Below are 16781 nucleotides of genomic sequence, written 5' to 3'. Positions count from 1 at the left end.
AGCTTTCGGGAGCCTGAGTTACTCCTAAATTTATTTTGAAAAACATGAGCGCCAGCCCTTTGGGTGTTGCTGCTCACTGAGAAATCAAGAAAGGGAAATCAGGCAGAGAAAAACATACGGCACCAGCACTCCACGCCAAACCAATCCCGGAGGGGAGAAGCAGTGCCCAAGTGAATGCCTCCCAAGAGTTCCTCTGGCTCAAAAAGGGTGACAGGTGGAAAGGAGAGGGTGGTGAGGAGTGGGAATCACTCTAATACTACAAGGGATGTTTCCTTCACAGAAGGGAAAACCACCTCCAGCCAGAGAATGATGGATTGAAAGGGTGCTTTTGACAATTTCAATTTTACTACCCAGGAATCCATCTCCTCATATCCCTGAATCCTGGCTTTCACCTGCAGGGATACTGATAGTTTGTATTCAGTCCTGTGCTGCTTTTCTAGGCCTCTGGATGTGGTACTGCATTTATAGTAATACTTTCTGCTCCCTGATGACCTTGGAAACTCCGGTGCATTCAATAACGTTATTAAATTAGAAAAACAGTATTGCCCACTTTTGAAATCCAAGCCATCACACAAATAGAGCTAGAGTTGCATGCGGAATGAATATTTTATTACTAGATTATAAAAATAAAATACAAAATAATTTCAAAACAGAACTTAAAACACTGTACAAAGCTGTAATATGATACAAATGGAAAAATTAAATAAATAATTACACTTTTATGTACAGATGACCCATACAAAAGCACTCCATGTTTCTGCCAATACTCTGTCCTTGGTTGCCTGAGCAAAAATGCATAAAGAGGGCTGCTTGGAGGGGAAAGGGACACAATACCTTTGGAGGCATTTCCAAGAACAATTTCTCATCACTGATTTCATGAAGAGGAGAAGAAAGGGAGAAAACTGGAATTATCAAAGTCCTCTATGCTAACATTGGTCTTGCTCAACAAGAGAGAATTCTGGTTTGTGGTTCAATCTGATTTAACAGCTGCCAATAGTTCATAATTTTCAAGATTTATATCTAATGCAATGTTTCCCCCTTCCCCTTTTTTCCTAAAAGCTGTCAATGTGTAAGTAAATGGCCTAATTAAATTGGCATTGGCTATTTTAGGGAAGGAGTCAGGAAGGGGACCAGGGGCTGTGTATGAGGGAGAGGTGAGGAGACTCAAGCCTGGGTCATCAGATCTGTTCTCTGTTTGTTTTACCCAATCCAATTTCAGAGCCCCAAGTGGCACACTGTTACATTTCCTTTATCTTCCTATCTGTATTTCTGAATGTTTTTTATCTTAGTGAACTGATTTACCTATCTGAATAGTTTAAAAGAAAATTGTTTTGAAAAAGTTCCAAGGGCATCCCCCTCCCTGGGTTGCTCCCTAAAATAAATCATATTCAAGCTCTGGTAGCCTTGTTTACCCTTGTGGGTGAGTGAAGAACACCCAGATAGACTCCAGGTAGGTTGAAGTGCTGCACATGGAATTTTAAGGATTTAAACTGTGTATTATTGGGTGGAAGGGGTGAAGCATCATATGGCAAGGGTAGTTTATACAAAAACTTGGTTTACTCAATGTTTTTAACTGAGTGAACATTTCTGTACACAATATGGAATTAATTAAACGACTGAAAAGAAATAAAGTTCCTATCCATCGTTAGCATGTAAAGTTATGTCACCAGCAAATTCTGTAGTTACATGGGCTCAAAGATCTGCCTCAGTGAGTCATATTCTCTAGGTCAAGAAACCCAGAACCCCTGGCCCAGGTTATCTGAGACACATAACAGTATCGCCAGTGATAACACACTATGCCCGTAACTGTCACTTCCAATTAAAGAGGCAGACCTGATTAAAGTTTTACACAGCAACGAAAGAAAAGACTTCACTTCTTTTACATGTCTCTTTAAGACCAAGGATCCAGCAAAGTCTAAGGAAATATTCAAATCATTACTGAGTAAATGGTACTACCTGGCTGTTCAGTGCCTTGAGATTGTGTATAACCTCAAGGTGACGTTGATCTTGTCACTTTAATTTTCTTTAAATTTGTTTAAGGGGAATAATTTAAAAGTCAGAGCCAATAATCAAAACTGAATTTAAAAAATGTATTCATGGGCCAAGACTTTCTAATGTCATCATTTCATGTCCATCCAGGGATTTTTAGGGATTGAGGTGTGCAGCATCCAAATTCCCCTTTACATGAACAGGGATCCCTATCCCAGGTCCTGGAGCTACCTAAGAACTAAAGGAATTCCCCATACACCTCTTACAGTTCTCTCTAGCAAGGATGGCAACAGATAGGCTCTCAAGACTATCTGGGTTAAATTTCTCATAATTCTAGAGGGACAGCCAAACTACTACTATCCAAATGATCTGACGTTTCCACACTACACCCACATCCTTTAAAAAAAATTTTTTTTATAAGAATTTATTTGAGCCAAAACTGAGGACAACTGCTGGGGAGCAAGATCTCAAATGCTCTACTCCTAGATCCTTGAGGTCCACACCAAAGTTCTGTTGGATGAGACAGGGAAGGTGGGATGTCCTACAACCACCTGGGGCTTCCACAAGGAAGAGAACCATCTTACGCACCATCTACGGTTTCTGAACTTGGGTAAACATTGATTTGTGAGGACTACTATAGTGGTTCCATTCCTTAATCCTATAATACTTTTTGTATTAAAACATAGATAAGTAACTGCAGATAAACTGTCTACAAAACCAAACTCAAGAAAGTTAAACAATGGAGTTGTCAATCACTATAGCCACAGTAATACAGGCCCTAAAATCTCTCTCCCTTTAGGCAAAGCCCCAACACATCTGTGGTAAATGCACATAAGCAGAGATGGGCAGATGTTCAGGGAAGAATGTAAACAACTTAATTCCAAAATACAGGAGCATGACAGGAGAAATGGTTCCCTAACATGTGCCACGTTTTGATATAAAGGAATGAAAAACATTTTTAAATGTGAAAACTTTGATCTCCAAGACTAAATCTAGGCTTATCTATAAATAAATATATTTTCAAATAGCCACAGTATGATGCATTTTCCCCCTAAATTCTGAATTCTGAATCTTGCTTCTCTTATCATCAGTTCCTTATGTTAGATTAAGAATGTTCCTAGAACAAAGAATCCTCTGCTCTTGGAGAAAAGGCATCTATTTTTAACTCAAGGCTATTGGGTATAGTAAAACGAATTGTTGTTTTAACTACCTGTGTCTGGGTTTATAAAACATGCACCAATGTACACCTTTTCCTTGTAGATTGAATACAACCATAGAAATTTTCGCATAAAAATCTGTGGCTTGGAAGGAATCTCATGATTACCAAAGAACCTCAAGTTCCCATAGTGGCTAGGAGGAGCTAAACAGAAAGAGATACTGCTCAACTAGTTCACTGTATTAGTAAGCAGCTGAAATTGGTTTAGTATTTTAAAGCAAATAATATAAAGTGGATAATAACAGTGGGTTTCAATTATTTTGCTACTTATTTAGGACTTGATTAACTTGACAACTTTTACAAAAAACATTTCACAACATGCAACTTAAAAACAGTAAATGTAGCTATACCACTGTCAGCAAGGCCAGCTTGCAGTACCAAGTTGAGAATGATGGTGCCTGTCTAACACTTAGCATTGAAAGATGTTTATAATCTGTGCTATAAAGTTAAATTTAGTATGACCCAATTTACCTTTTTTGTTCACTATATGTTAAAGTTAAGTGCCTTTAAGCTGTGCAAAAGATTACTATGTGAAAATTTTAAATCTTTTAACCCACCTGTATACCCTGGAGATTTGGCAGCATAACTTAGAAAAAATGCTTACCTAAAGGGGCCAAATGGTTGCTAATTCCACCCAAGTAATTACAGAGATAAGATAGGGAAGGGAAGGGTAAATGTGACTAGGTAACCTGCCACTTTGTTGTGATAGGAGAAATGACGAGGCACTTTATTTTCAAAAGATAACTTACTTCTGCCCCATAATTGTTTTAGTATAGTTTGGCTTGACTTTAATTAATGGCCATGTCCCTCATCTTAGGTAGAATAACCAAACTGGTTTAAAACTACTTGGATGATCTATGTTTGTCACCGAAATCTGAAATATGCCATCACTAAAAAAAATAAAGAAAAACTACAACTCAGCTCATTCTTTGTACCATACTTTAAAATGAAACAAAACCAAAAATCCTTGTGCCAAAAGTGCTTTACTCAGGGCTGTGAACTTCTCTTTTTAGCCCGAGCCATGTAACATCTAAAAGCAAAAACTGCATTTAAAAACCATAATCGTAAATCTCTATATAGGGTGGGGCAAAAGTAGGTTTACAGTTGTGAGTACACAAAACAGAGTTTATTCTTATATTCTTATTTACTAATTACTGTATTATTTTCCATACAAAGAACTATAAACCTACTTTTGCCCCACCCTGTATAAGACAGTAGTACTTTTAAGTGGATCTACTGATACATAATATATAATTAGTCTGTGTTCTTTTAAAAGTATCAAGCAGAAAAATCTTTGGTTAACTTTTTTCTCTACATGCAAAATAAAATATTCTTACATAGCGAGGCTGTTTCTGGATCTTGAGTTTGTGGGTACCATTTAGAAAAGGGAGCAACATAGTGGAAAAGTTAGGAGAAAAATGGAAGGAACTAAGAAAGGAGAAAAAAACATTAAGTTGCCATCACTGTCAATTTTGACTACTAGCAGAGAAATGCCAGTAAGATATAAAATAACACACAAACCACACTGCAGCTTCATCAGCTTTTCCAACGGTTACCACAAACACATTTCTGACTAAAGGGGTCAGGACTTAAAGCTGGCTACTTTTAGTATAATTTAGCTAATACAACAGAAAAAAAGATAATTTCTTAATTGTAAATTACTTCCTAACCACCCCTCAAAAAGTAAGGTTAAAAGAGGAAAGTAGAATGGTCATTTAAAGAGATTTTTAAAAAAATCAATTTATGTCAGACCCATGATCATCATCCCAGTTTATCCACTTTAACCATAAGGACAGCATCATGTGATTAACATGACAAATCTTTGAACCAGTATTACAAGCATGTCCCAGTAATTTTCTCCCTATTAAAATCTTTAAAAAATGAAAATGAAATAACCTATCTTGGCTTGTTAAAGACTACCAACCTTTGCATTATACACAAGGAAGGCGAGAAGAATCTTAAGTGTCAAATACCAAGAACATATTTTCAGAAAATGAAGACAGGCAAAGCCCAAGTGTACGTGAGACACACCATAAAAAGGTATTTCACCATCTGTGATCTTGACATTACAAATGGAGAATGAGAAAGAATGAGTTTATATAAGCATAAGTTTCTCTATATATTTATAAATATTTATATAATTTACCATGAAGACATGCAAGTAGTGTTATAGCAACTATTATACAATATAATACAGAAGGATCAGTCTTTCAATGTTACAGTTGCTTTAGGTAAACAACAAATATGTCTTATCTATTGTATTCCCCTATAGTGCTTGAAACCAGAGAGAAATTAAGTTTCCACACTAGCTATATTTCTTATGGGAGACCAAATATGCCTCAATAGTGTTTTGAGTTTTGTTTTGTTTGTGGGTTTTTGTTTTGTTTTTGTTTTTAAAGCTCAACACATAAAGAGAACAAGATAAATTCAGTGCAGCTTCAGGGCAACTTTGATGCAGCATTAGAATATGTTCACTTGGTGAGAAAATATATTTTTTTCCCCAATTCAACCATATTAGGTTTGGCAGCAAACACAAGGTCAAAGAGAAAGCACAGATGTTTGCTAGAAGGCAAATTTCAACAGCAAGCGGACCAATTTACCTGACTTAATAAGGTCTTTACAACACAAAAAACACCAGAGTATAAAAGAGCCCATTTTCAAAGTTTACTATGATTTAATTTTGCCTGATTCCTGTTAGAAGAGTGAGATTAGAACAAATATATCTTCTTTGTAGCTTTATAAATTGAGATTACATGGAAATCAGGTCAAGAAGCCCAAATGTTCAAACTAAAGCACAGGAGAAGCAGGTAATAAAACTTTAAAAGATAAATACTGAACCTAAATTTATTTCCCCAGATACTCATTCCTAATTGACTGAATGTATAAAATACAAAGTTTGAGGATCATAAGTCTCAACAACATACCTAATTTCTTTCTATTTTTCTTTCTAAATCTCTAAAAGCATAAGGTCACATGCCACAGCACGGTACTTCCTTGGTATCATCTTGGAGGTTGATGTTAGAAATAGTTGGTACCTAGAAGAATTAAGGAAGCAAGGTCCATTCTGGTCAGTTTTCCTTCCACAAAGAGGAAAATTACAGGGAAAGAGCATTCTTCTACCTTGAAGGGTATTAACTCCCACTCTGCCCCTCTCTCCCTAAAGCACTAAAGCCTGCAAACTAGCTCTATTTAGACTTTTCCTTCCATTACCTAAGTGTCATCAGTTATTTTTCACAATAAAAATATACCGAGAATATAATGCTCCAAAGAAAAATACTAGGGGACTACAAAACAGTAATCGGATTTGAAATTTTTAGCATGTGCTGCTAAAAGCATATTAGAATGTATTGTTGTTAAAATACAAGAATAGAGATTGGATCCGGTGAGAAACACTAACTTTAAAAAATGTGAAATCCAGGGAGGGTACTAGGAATGAGGCAAAGTAAATATAGACAAACACACAAGCCAAATATATGTCTATTAGCATTGGCTCCCCAGCAACAGGCTTCTAACATATTGGAGCAATTCTGATCTCCAAAGTTTGGGAGTTTTGAATGAAAATATTAAAACAGGAAGTTTCAATTTTGCTATATAATGTTAGAATAGAGCCTTAAAAAATAAGTAGGCCAAATCCTTTAAAATTCCATTCCATCTCCTACCTCCAACTCTCTTGTTTCAGAAGCAGCTAAAAAAATTAGTTCATTTAATCAGTTTCTCCCCCTTGGATTTGCTAGACTGCCCTTCCTATGCAAAGGCATTGATTCCTGATCTGCTTGTTGCCTGCCTTAGTAATGCCTTATCATATATTTATGTCTCCTTATAAATAATTTATCATGTTACTTTCTTTTGCAAGAGAAAATCACAGATTTTTTAAAATAGTACAGGGACACACATGCAACAGGTTTAGGAGGATGATCTCACACCTTTCACAGAGATGCAGCCTGCCTCCTATCTGCTGAGTTTACTGGCTGACTTACTCTTCCCTGGGGGAGCTTTAGTGCTGGCTGAGTGGTGGTGGAGGCTGCCGGATCCTTTCAGGCCATTCTTGCTGGGTTTGCAATGCTCCTGTTGGCAGGACCTCCTAGAAGAGGAAGATCCCGAGTGGCTGGGAGGTGACTTGCTTCTCCCCAGATGCGGGGATGAACTCCTCTGGTCATGGTGGGGCCGTCCAGCCCTAGATGGTGAGGAACTAGACGTGCGAGGCAAAGAAGAGCTTCGAGGAGAGGCACTGGGACTCCTGCGAGGGACAACTGGACTCTTGGGTGGTGTTTTTGGATTGTGAGGGGATCCTGGACTCTTGCATTGAGTAGTGCTCCGGGGTTTCTGAGATCCATTTTGAAGAATTTGGGCCAGGCGGGAGAAAAGGTCTGAGTCGGAATTGCTACTCCCTAGAACTTTGTATCTGCGGAGCCTTAAAAGTACAGGGAAGAATTATTTTCATTTTAATTCATTTCAAGTGTGCCTAGAAAGTCCCAAAGTCCCAAATCATAATGTGTCTGATGTGAATTAAAATCTAAACACAGGATACAGTTGCTCTTTCACATACCAGTTATATGACCATGGACAAATTCTTTAACGTCTCCTAGCTTTTAATGGGAATACAGTGGTACCTCAGTTTTCGAATGTCTTTGTTGACGAACATTTCGGTTTACGAACACCGTAAACCCAGAAATAAATGCTTCGGTTTTCGAACACGCCTCAGATGTCGAACATGCCATGCAGCTTCCGCTGAGGGCAAGATCTTGAGGCCCAGCTGTCGGCTGTTGATCCCTCGGTTTTCAAACATTTCAGAACTCGGTCTTCCGGAATGGATTACATTCGAAAACTGAGGTACCACTGTATTATCAATTGCACAGCATTACTGAGCAGCCAAGTGCAATAACCTCAATAAAGTACTTAGTTGGATGTCTGCCATTCAGAAGCACTTAGATGTTATTACCCTTCTCCTATGGCACGTTTGCTCTTCTGATTTTAGGATTAAGCCTACTCTCAAGGATCTTTTAGTAAAAATTGAAAATTGGAATAAAACAATTCCTTTGTGCCAGGACCTAAGTGGGAAAGTTGAGTTCCCTCTGAGTTTCCAGTTCCAAGCTGGTCAGCTCTAATGTCTGGCACAATGCCACAGGCTTGGCTTAGTTACCAAGTGCTACTTTTAGGGGATACGTAAAATGTTAAATAATGAATGATAATTAAGATTTGTTTGTTGCAGTCCAAAGCAGTTCAGGCCACAGATATGCCATCTCTATTAAGCATAGATGCCAAGCAGAAGAAAAAGGGGGATGTGTAAATACTGTTCATGGAATCACCTTCTAAAATCTAAGTGACTGCTGTTTACTTATCATCATTCTTCCTATGGAAGTCTAGTCCCACTGGCACTTCCAATCTAATATTTAGTTACCCTTGAACCTGAAACCCTAGGGAAAGTCAAAACTAAACTTTCTTTAGTTAAGGGTAACAAGTTCTGCTGAGTAATGATACAGATAGAATCTCACTTCAATATAATTCAGAAATCCTTACAACAGGTGGAGGCCTATTGTTACATTATCTAGGATAGGCTATAGTTTTCATGTACATGTATTTTGATTTTCACTTTATTGTTAAAAGACTGTCCTTTTCCTCCCTCTTCTCCAAGAGTTTAGACCATTCTCCTCTGTGAAAGTAAGTAATGGCTCCAAGGAAAGCACTCTCTAACTGGTTCATCACTTCCCAACATTTTCCCCTCTTCTTCAAAATATAATCACTCTATGGTCAATTATACATGGGAAATTCAATAAAAAAGTATACCATATGGTAAATATTAAAGCAGTAACTTTATTATGTATAGTTGTATCATCAGACCTAGGGAAATCTCCTATAGGATTTTTGTTTGTTTAATTCATTATAATCAAATAAATAGTAGTGCTACCAGGGCCTAGTCATCAAATGATGGACACAGAATTTGACATCATAATGACATCTGTTATAAAAGGATTCTGATTAGTCAAAGCTAGAAAACTACCGAGTATCTAGTTAAAATGGACTGGAAGAGAAATAACTTTTGTTGCATGCTAATTAGCACTGCAAAAAGCTTTAGACATACACTCCCTTATTTCATCCTCCTAAAACCAAGAGGCAAATGTTCTACCCATTTTACACATAGGGAAATTGAGGTTCACATTGAAGAAAGCTAAGAATTAACTAAGAGAGCTAAGAATTAACCTGGATCAATCTGACCCCTTCTACTACACTGTGCTATAAGGCTTGGGAAAGGCAGGGGAGGAAGTAAACAATCAGAAGCAGGCAACAAAGAAATGAAACCACTGACGTATTATAGTCAAGCAGATAGAAACAGTGCTACAGACTTAACATACGGAGAGCATCCAGCATTACCTGGCTTCTACTCCGGGCCTCGTGGGTGGCTTTCCTGGTGGTGGCCGAGGCAAGAACTGTGATGGAGTTGAGCTATTGACTTGATCTGTGTTGACCCATGACACTGGCCTTGGAATTTTGCTCTTTCTAGACTGGGAGATGATAGGTGACAAAAAGCTATCTTCAGCTGACCTGCTCAGGGGGGTGTCTATTGCCAGTCTTGAAAAGGGAGTCAAGACTTCCTCCTCAGAAAAGGGAGCAGGAACAGTGGCTAGTCTCTCTTCCAGCAATTTATCAGAGGCACTTGAGAGGTCCCCAAGGAAAGACTTGAGTTGCTTTTTTTCCACCAGAAGTTTGAGTAGGTCTGGTTGATAAGCTTTCTTTTGGAGGAGTTTTTCTTTTGCAGAGACTGGAGAGGATGATTCAAAAGCTGAGTCTATCTCTTGTGCTAAAACAGGGATTCGGCTGTGTCTAGTTACGAAGGATGACCTAATCACATCCTTCCGGGATGCGGGACAACGTTCACTCTCTGAAACACAATTAAATAGCTCTCTATTTCTAGGTGCAATTTTCTCTTTCTTACCCTCTTGGTGCAAAACAGTAGAGAGGTCTCCTTGATCACCTGGCAAGTCTTCACTCTTGATGTCATCATCCTTAGATATCTTACTTTTTTGCACTGTTGCCACCTGGCCTATATGTTCTTCAGCATGTGGGTCAATGACTTCTGGAGAAATTTCTGAAGTTTCAACTGCCTGAAGAGTCATTATCTCATGATTTTTGTCTTGATTAGGCACCACACTAAAAGTCTGTGTTTTTGTCATATCAAGAGGTTCGGTAGTCGCTGAGTGATCTCTTTCCACAGTTACCAAGTCTCCTGGGAGAGAGGAGATCTCAATATAATGCTGCCCTTTACTTAACTTCTCATCTTCATTATCTGACCCTAGCAGAATGCTTTTCTCTTCAGTTTCCCTAGGGAAACTCTCAAATTCTCTCAAAGCCAGTCTGTTATGGTCAGGAAGGTCCTTTGGTCCCAGGTCTTGGGATTTGTCACACTCTCTAATATTGGGTAACATGTCATGACCAATATCTATCTGAAGCCCCAAGTCTGTTCTGCTTCCTCCACTAGGAGGTTCTCCCTCTGTCACAACCAAGCCAGAGAAGTTCTCTCTTGGAGAATAAAGTTCCACAGTGGGCTCCATGGGCTGAAGGTCTTTCTTCTCTGGCTGCTGACCACAGTGAAAGCTTCCTGAAGTTGACTGTGTAGATGCCACAGAAGGTCGAGGAATTGTAATCTGGAGAGAGAGAAGAAAAAAAGTTAAAATGCAATAATGTGGAATATAAATGAAGATGTGGGATTTGAGATTTAACACCTCAAATTCTAATTTATAAGAGGAACACAGATGTTGGCCAGGTCTGCCTAACTCATATATAAAATGAACAATTTTGAATAAAAATACATGACACTCAAGCTCCCCTACTCAGGAACTGTACAGCACAGTCTCCCCTGAGGTTCATCCCTGCCTTTTCTTTAGTCAGCTCTGTGTTCTGGAAGATGAGTTCTGCAGACTGTGCTACCCAGGATCCCTTGCCTTCTGATTTCTGGGTTTGCCCAATGTCCAGCACCAACAGAGAATCAGAGTTTGAGGAGAAAAAGGTCTGGTATTAATTCTCTCTGCTTCCTCCCCAAGGGACTGCAGGGTTAGTGGTGGCTACATTCTACCACTCCTGGCCACAGCTCCTGCTGCATGGCCCCACTCCCAGAGATCTGACTCTTACCAGGTTCTATTAACAGCCCCTCTTTCTCCTCTTTCAGGACTCAAGATAGGAATGACTCCCTCTATTTAATGTACCTATCCTAAGTTAAGGAAGTGATAACATCTGCTTTGCAAAGGTAAACCCTGAATTTAAGCCTCAAGAAGATAATCAAGATAGATATATTTTTTATCCCAAGCCCCACAAAATGAAGGAAATGGTAAAGTTTAATACCTTAGACATAAGTAAAACAGTGATGTAGCTGACATTTCTTTAGAGACCTTTAGTTAAGAAAAATATTTTAATTTTAAAATATTTGAAAATATGTCAAACTTATAATATTAAATATATAAATACAAGTCTTTCAACAACTTGATAGAGAAAATGTTGCATATAATGTAAGAGAACTATGAGAAATCTTTGTGGACAGGAAAGCGTTGATGGGAAGGCAAAAAATACTAGAAGAAACGAAGCCAAAGCTTTAGAAAGCCTTCTGTAGGGAAGCACACCAGAATGCTATTGGAAAAATACTTGAACAGTGAGTCACTAGCATCTAGAGTCAAAGAAAAGAAGAAACTGAATCTGAGAAGGTGGAAAAGGGAATGAATGGAAAGAGAAAAGGTGGGGTGGAGAAAGGGATACAGGGAAGGGAAGGAGGTGGTAGGACCTGCCTCTAGCCCATTGGGTACCTCTGTACAATTTGGAAAAGGTTGCTCTTCAAAGAGGAAACAGCCCTGCACAAAGATGCAGAGTTTGGCTGGCAAAGTTTGGGCTAGATTGCAGCCCCAAATGTTCCTTGGGGCATGCAGTAAACTACCTATATAACTGTACAAAGCAGTCTTGGGAAAGAAGGAAAGACCAACTAACTGATTAAAAAAAAGAGGTAGCCCAGTCAGAGGGGCTCACTTGGTTGAGTGTCATCCTGTGCACCCAAGGGTTATCAGTTCAATTCCTGGTCAGAGCACGTATTTGGGTTGCAGGTTCGGGGCATGTACAGAGGAAAACTGATCAATGTGTCTCTCTCACATTGATGTTTCTCCCTCTCCCTCTCCTTCTCCCTCTCCCACCCTCTCTCTCAGCATGTCCTCGGTGAGTATTAAAAAATAAAAAAAATAAAAAATAAGAGGTAGGCATTTATTTTACTGTTTTGCAGTGCAAGTAAATTCCTACAGAGCTATTCACAAAATCAAGTTTTGTTATCTTTTCTCAGTTTTATACCTGCCTGAAGAATTGTGTTCTAACAGAAAACATTTCATCCTTGGGGACAATGTTGTTTCTGGTGAGTTAGAAGAGCGGGCTGCTAGATGATGATGGAACTTAAGAAAAGCTGGTATTCTCACCCATGTAAGGACAGATGTACCTGCTGGTGCCTAAGACCTGTGTACACAGTTCCTTATTGCCTCCATATCTGGCTCTTCTGGAGCACCTGCTACTCACACAGTCACAGGGACAGCACTGCTTACTGAAAACAGCAGTGTAACACGAGTCTCCAGCTGAATGCCCAAAGTGAGAGTCAACAGTAGTTTCTTCAAAACATTCCTTTGCAAAAGGCCTAACACAATTGCATTCAGCTGCTTGTAAAACTGCAGATTCCTGCCCTAGCCTGTTTGGCTCAGTGGTTATGGCATTGGCCTACAGACTGAAGAGTCTAAGGGTTCAATTCCAGCCAAGGGCATGTACCTCAGCTGTAGGCTTGATCCTGGCCCTGGTCGTGGAAGGCGCAGGAGGCAACCAATTGGTGTGTCTCTCTCTCTCTCCCTTCCACTCTCTCTGAAAAGCAATGGAAAAAATATCCTCAGGTGAGGTATAAAAAATTTTTTTAAATTAAAAATAAATAAAAGTAAACTTCTTTAAAAAATGCAGATTCCTGGACTTGCTCTATCCCAGACCTACTGAAACAGAAATTCTGAAAGTGAGCCTGGCACTCTGTATTTTAAACAATGGACATCAAAGCTTAAACTATTGCTTGAGAGGAATGTCAAATATGAGAAATGTCTAGGTAGAGGTTACAAAAGAGAAGGGAGAAAAAAAAGAATTAGACTTAGCAACAGTATAAAGTACAAGCCATGAATGGTTAAATATATACCTTCCTCACCATATTTCTAATGTAGATACTACAAATATCTAGGATTACAAGTTTAAAAAAAAAATTATATTATATATACATACACATAGATAGATAGGTCTTGTGGTCTAAGTAAAAATGTTATTCTGAAATTAGGTTATGACATATTGTGTACCGAGTTGGTATCCTGATAGAAAAGCTCACTTTTTGAGAAATTTCATACTGAAGACTAGTCCAGGCATCACTCCCTATACCCATGTGCCTACTTAGGCCTCTGCTAAAGAACCTTAGCTGATCAACTGTTAGTCTTTTTTTAGTATCACCTTGAGTGGATAGTAGATAAATGACAGGAACAAATCTCTTACCGCAGTAAGGGGTCCTTCCGCTTGTGCCTCCATTGGACTTGTGGGTGTTGCTGCAATAAACTGACCACCAGCTCCAGCCTGGAGTTCTAGCCTATCTGTATATTGCTCTAAAGCAGCAGTGGCAAGGCACTCCCCAGAAAGTGCTAAGATCACATCTGAGGTTTCCTTCTTGAAATGAGTATTTTCTGCCCAAGGATCCAATCGGAGCTTTTCATCTTGAGGTGATTCCTCTAGAACTTGAAGTACTTCAGGCTCCTCATCAGAAGGGCTCCCCGTGGTTTTATGGCCTAAAACCTCATTTGTCCTAAAATCCCGAAGGTCCTGCTCCTTGTCCACAATCACCCATTCTTTGGAATCAACCTCCTGTTTGCAAGAGCTCAAATTAACAGCTATAAATCCATTGCTGCCACCGCCATCCACCTGCTCAGGGGTGTTGGCAGAGGCAGGCTTAGAAGCATCTGGAAGATATTCTTCATCATAGTTCCAGATGTGGTCAGTACGGGCCCCAGCAGGAACACAAGGCTTATGAAGCAGAGCAGGAAGAACGGGTTCCTTTCCTGCATCTTTCTGCATTTTCTCCAGGCTTAAGAAAACAGAGAAAAGTTACTCAACTGCTCAAGGGTAGTATATATTGCATAACCTATAAGCTCTATACAGAATTAACATTCACACAGAGATCAGAGAGGAAAAATATGGATAAAGCATAAGGAAAGTTTCACTGGTTGATAATGCTCTTCTCTTCACCTGTCATAATCCTGTTTTGGAAGATGGAGCCCATGGGAGGAAGATGTCTCTCCTGCTGCAGGACAGGAGAGAAGCCTAACTGGGTTGACTTGTATGATCCACTTCACCTTTGCTTTGCCAATTCAGTCACACTGCCCTCTGCTTCTGTGCTCTCTCTGAGGGACTGAGAACAACTCACCCAAGGGGCTTTTGCCTCACCAGAAGCCCTATTAAAGGAAACAGAGTCCTGGCCGGTGTGGCTAAGTTGTTTGGGCCTTGTTCCATGCACCAGGAAGTTGCCAGCTTGATTCCTGGTCAGGGCACATGCCCAGGTTTTGGGCTTGATCCCGGGTTGGGGGAGTGCAGGAGGAGCTGTCACATGGATGTTTCTTTCTCCCTCCTTCCCTTCCTCTCTCTCTAAAAAATCAATAAACTTTTTAAAAAAGGAAAGCAGCTAGTATACATAAGGAAAATACTTTCTGCATTTGTTTGTCTCTAGCAATGTATGTAAATGTATACTCATTCAATTACACTCCTCCAAAGGCAGGGCTTTGAAGAAGAGCAGGTAGTGTACCTGCTCACCCACACCCAGCCCACTATGCACAAAGAACTCCATATATGGTGGTAGGGCAGTGGTGGTGGTATGGGGGAAGATTCAGGGTATATTTTCAGTTTTGTTGGATCAAGAAGCAGTTGACATTATATATACAAATCTCTGCTGCCTGAGGAGCAGGTAACATAGTGTAACTGGTGGTATTTGGCTGCACTGGCTTCTGAGAACTGATCTCATCTGTAAGGAAGTAGTTTAAGCAATACACTTTTCCTTTCCTTAAGTTATAATTAGGTGCTTCAATTCCCTGTTCATTCTAGGTTCTGGCTTGAGTTCATTTTCTTGGATTAATTCTGTTCTCAACCTGTCTTATGTCTCAGCTCTTCCCTCAGCATGGACTCTCTTTTTAAAACGTTTCATTCTTTTGGTAGACTAATTTTTTACCAAACTAAGCTTTTATCCCTATTGTACCTTTATATTTATTCCAAATCTTAGCCACAACTCAAAATGTTTAAATACTGCCCCAAACCTAGTCCATCCTTTTGATCATATCAACATGTAGACACAAGCTTACATCACATAGCTGTGAGATGGAATGATTACCATGTGAGGAAGACTACACATAGATGAAGGACTGCTTAAAACGGAAGCCAGACTGGACCACGCCAGAGAGGCTGAATTGTCTCTGGACATAGTTACTACCATGTCAAGTACATGATCCTTCTAACCTACTATTCCACTGCCAATAATAGCCATCGGCGATGTACACTGAAGAGTGTGACTATTACTGAAGTCATTCTGGTCTTAATATTATTGAAGCCTTCTATAATTCATAAAACCATATCCTAATTTCTTTTAAAAGTTTCATTCTGACTTTTGTTTGTTATCAAAATTTGAGGATAATGGGCCTCACAACCATGAACTGCAATCATTACCAATGTATGGCTCTCTAAAGTTCCATCTTTCCTTCTTCTTAGGTAGAATGATAAACTTATTCACGTCTATTTTTCCTACAGCACTTACTCATAGAAGACCTTCATTAAAATGAACTGAGTTGCCTGTCCCTTGTATATAAATTCCTTTTTTCCCTCTTTCATGTACTCACCCCTCCTTCCTACTTAATGCCCTCTCCAACTCTACACTGCATCTTCTCCATTCCAATAAAAGAGATCACATTCCAAACAAAGTCACTTCAAAATGTTCATTTGACTTATACTTAGTATTATGAAGTTACCAGCCCCCACTGCTCAGCTCCCAAAGCCAAAGGCTATGTTATAGAACTTTTAAAAATATTAGGAGACAATTCACATCAAAAATCAGGATGATAATTAAAACCATGGATGAAGAGGAGAGCTTAATCAAATCAGTGCTACAGAAATGCAAGAATTTATTTGACTTTACATAATAGAAATAAAAATTTAAAATAATAAAATCTTAATAGCTTTTAAAAAAGAGGAAAAACTATTTTATACCAGGTCTCAAGAAACTTGTCAGTATCTGGCTTTGGCTCCAGTGTCAGACGTTTTTCCAGCTCAAAGCTGTGGATAGAACGTAACTTTCGCACCAATGGGACATCTCTGTCTGGCTGAGTAATCTCTGAGCGGACACGAATTGGTGAACCGAGGCTTGGAGCATTCAGAATACCATTCACTTGACCATGGCTATTCTCCTCTTCAGTAGCAGCCTAGACAAAATATAAAAGAAGACCATGAAACCATTCCAGTTACTATATGTGGTAGTAATTATTAAAGTCTTTCAATATAACATAAGCAA

At 39.2% G+C, this 16781-nt stretch overlaps 1 protein-coding gene across 5 annotated transcripts in view; it reads right to left on the bottom strand.

The window, feature by feature from the left end:
- Window positions 1-587: 587 nt before the first annotated feature.
- The window catches only part of TTBK2 (tau tubulin kinase 2), a 97889-nt gene continuing 81695 nt past the window's right edge, over window positions 588-16781 (bottom strand). For all 5 annotated transcript variants that reach the window (XM_016212327.2, XM_016212329.2, XM_087822002.1 and 2 more), the window contains 4 exons: window positions 16481-16692; window positions 13736-14318; window positions 9575-10845; window positions 588-7616 (listed from right to left, as the gene is read on the bottom strand). In XM_016212327.2, the coding sequence (XP_016067813.2) occupies window positions 7154-7616; window positions 9575-10845; window positions 13736-14318; window positions 16481-16692 (2529 nt within the window). In that variant the 3' untranslated portion in view covers window positions 588-7153. The remainder of the gene's footprint in view (window positions 7617-9574; window positions 10846-13735; window positions 14319-16480; window positions 16693-16781) is intronic.

The sequence above is a fragment of the Miniopterus natalensis genome, chromosome 1, assembly GCF_054644295.1.
Source record: "Miniopterus natalensis isolate mMinNat1 chromosome 1, mMinNat1.hap1, whole genome shotgun sequence".
In the NCBI taxonomy this organism is placed as follows: Eukaryota; Metazoa; Chordata; class Mammalia; order Chiroptera; family Miniopteridae; genus Miniopterus; species Miniopterus natalensis.
The sequence above is the reverse complement of the archived record's forward strand: the minus strand, read 5'-3'. Positions and strand labels throughout refer to the sequence as shown.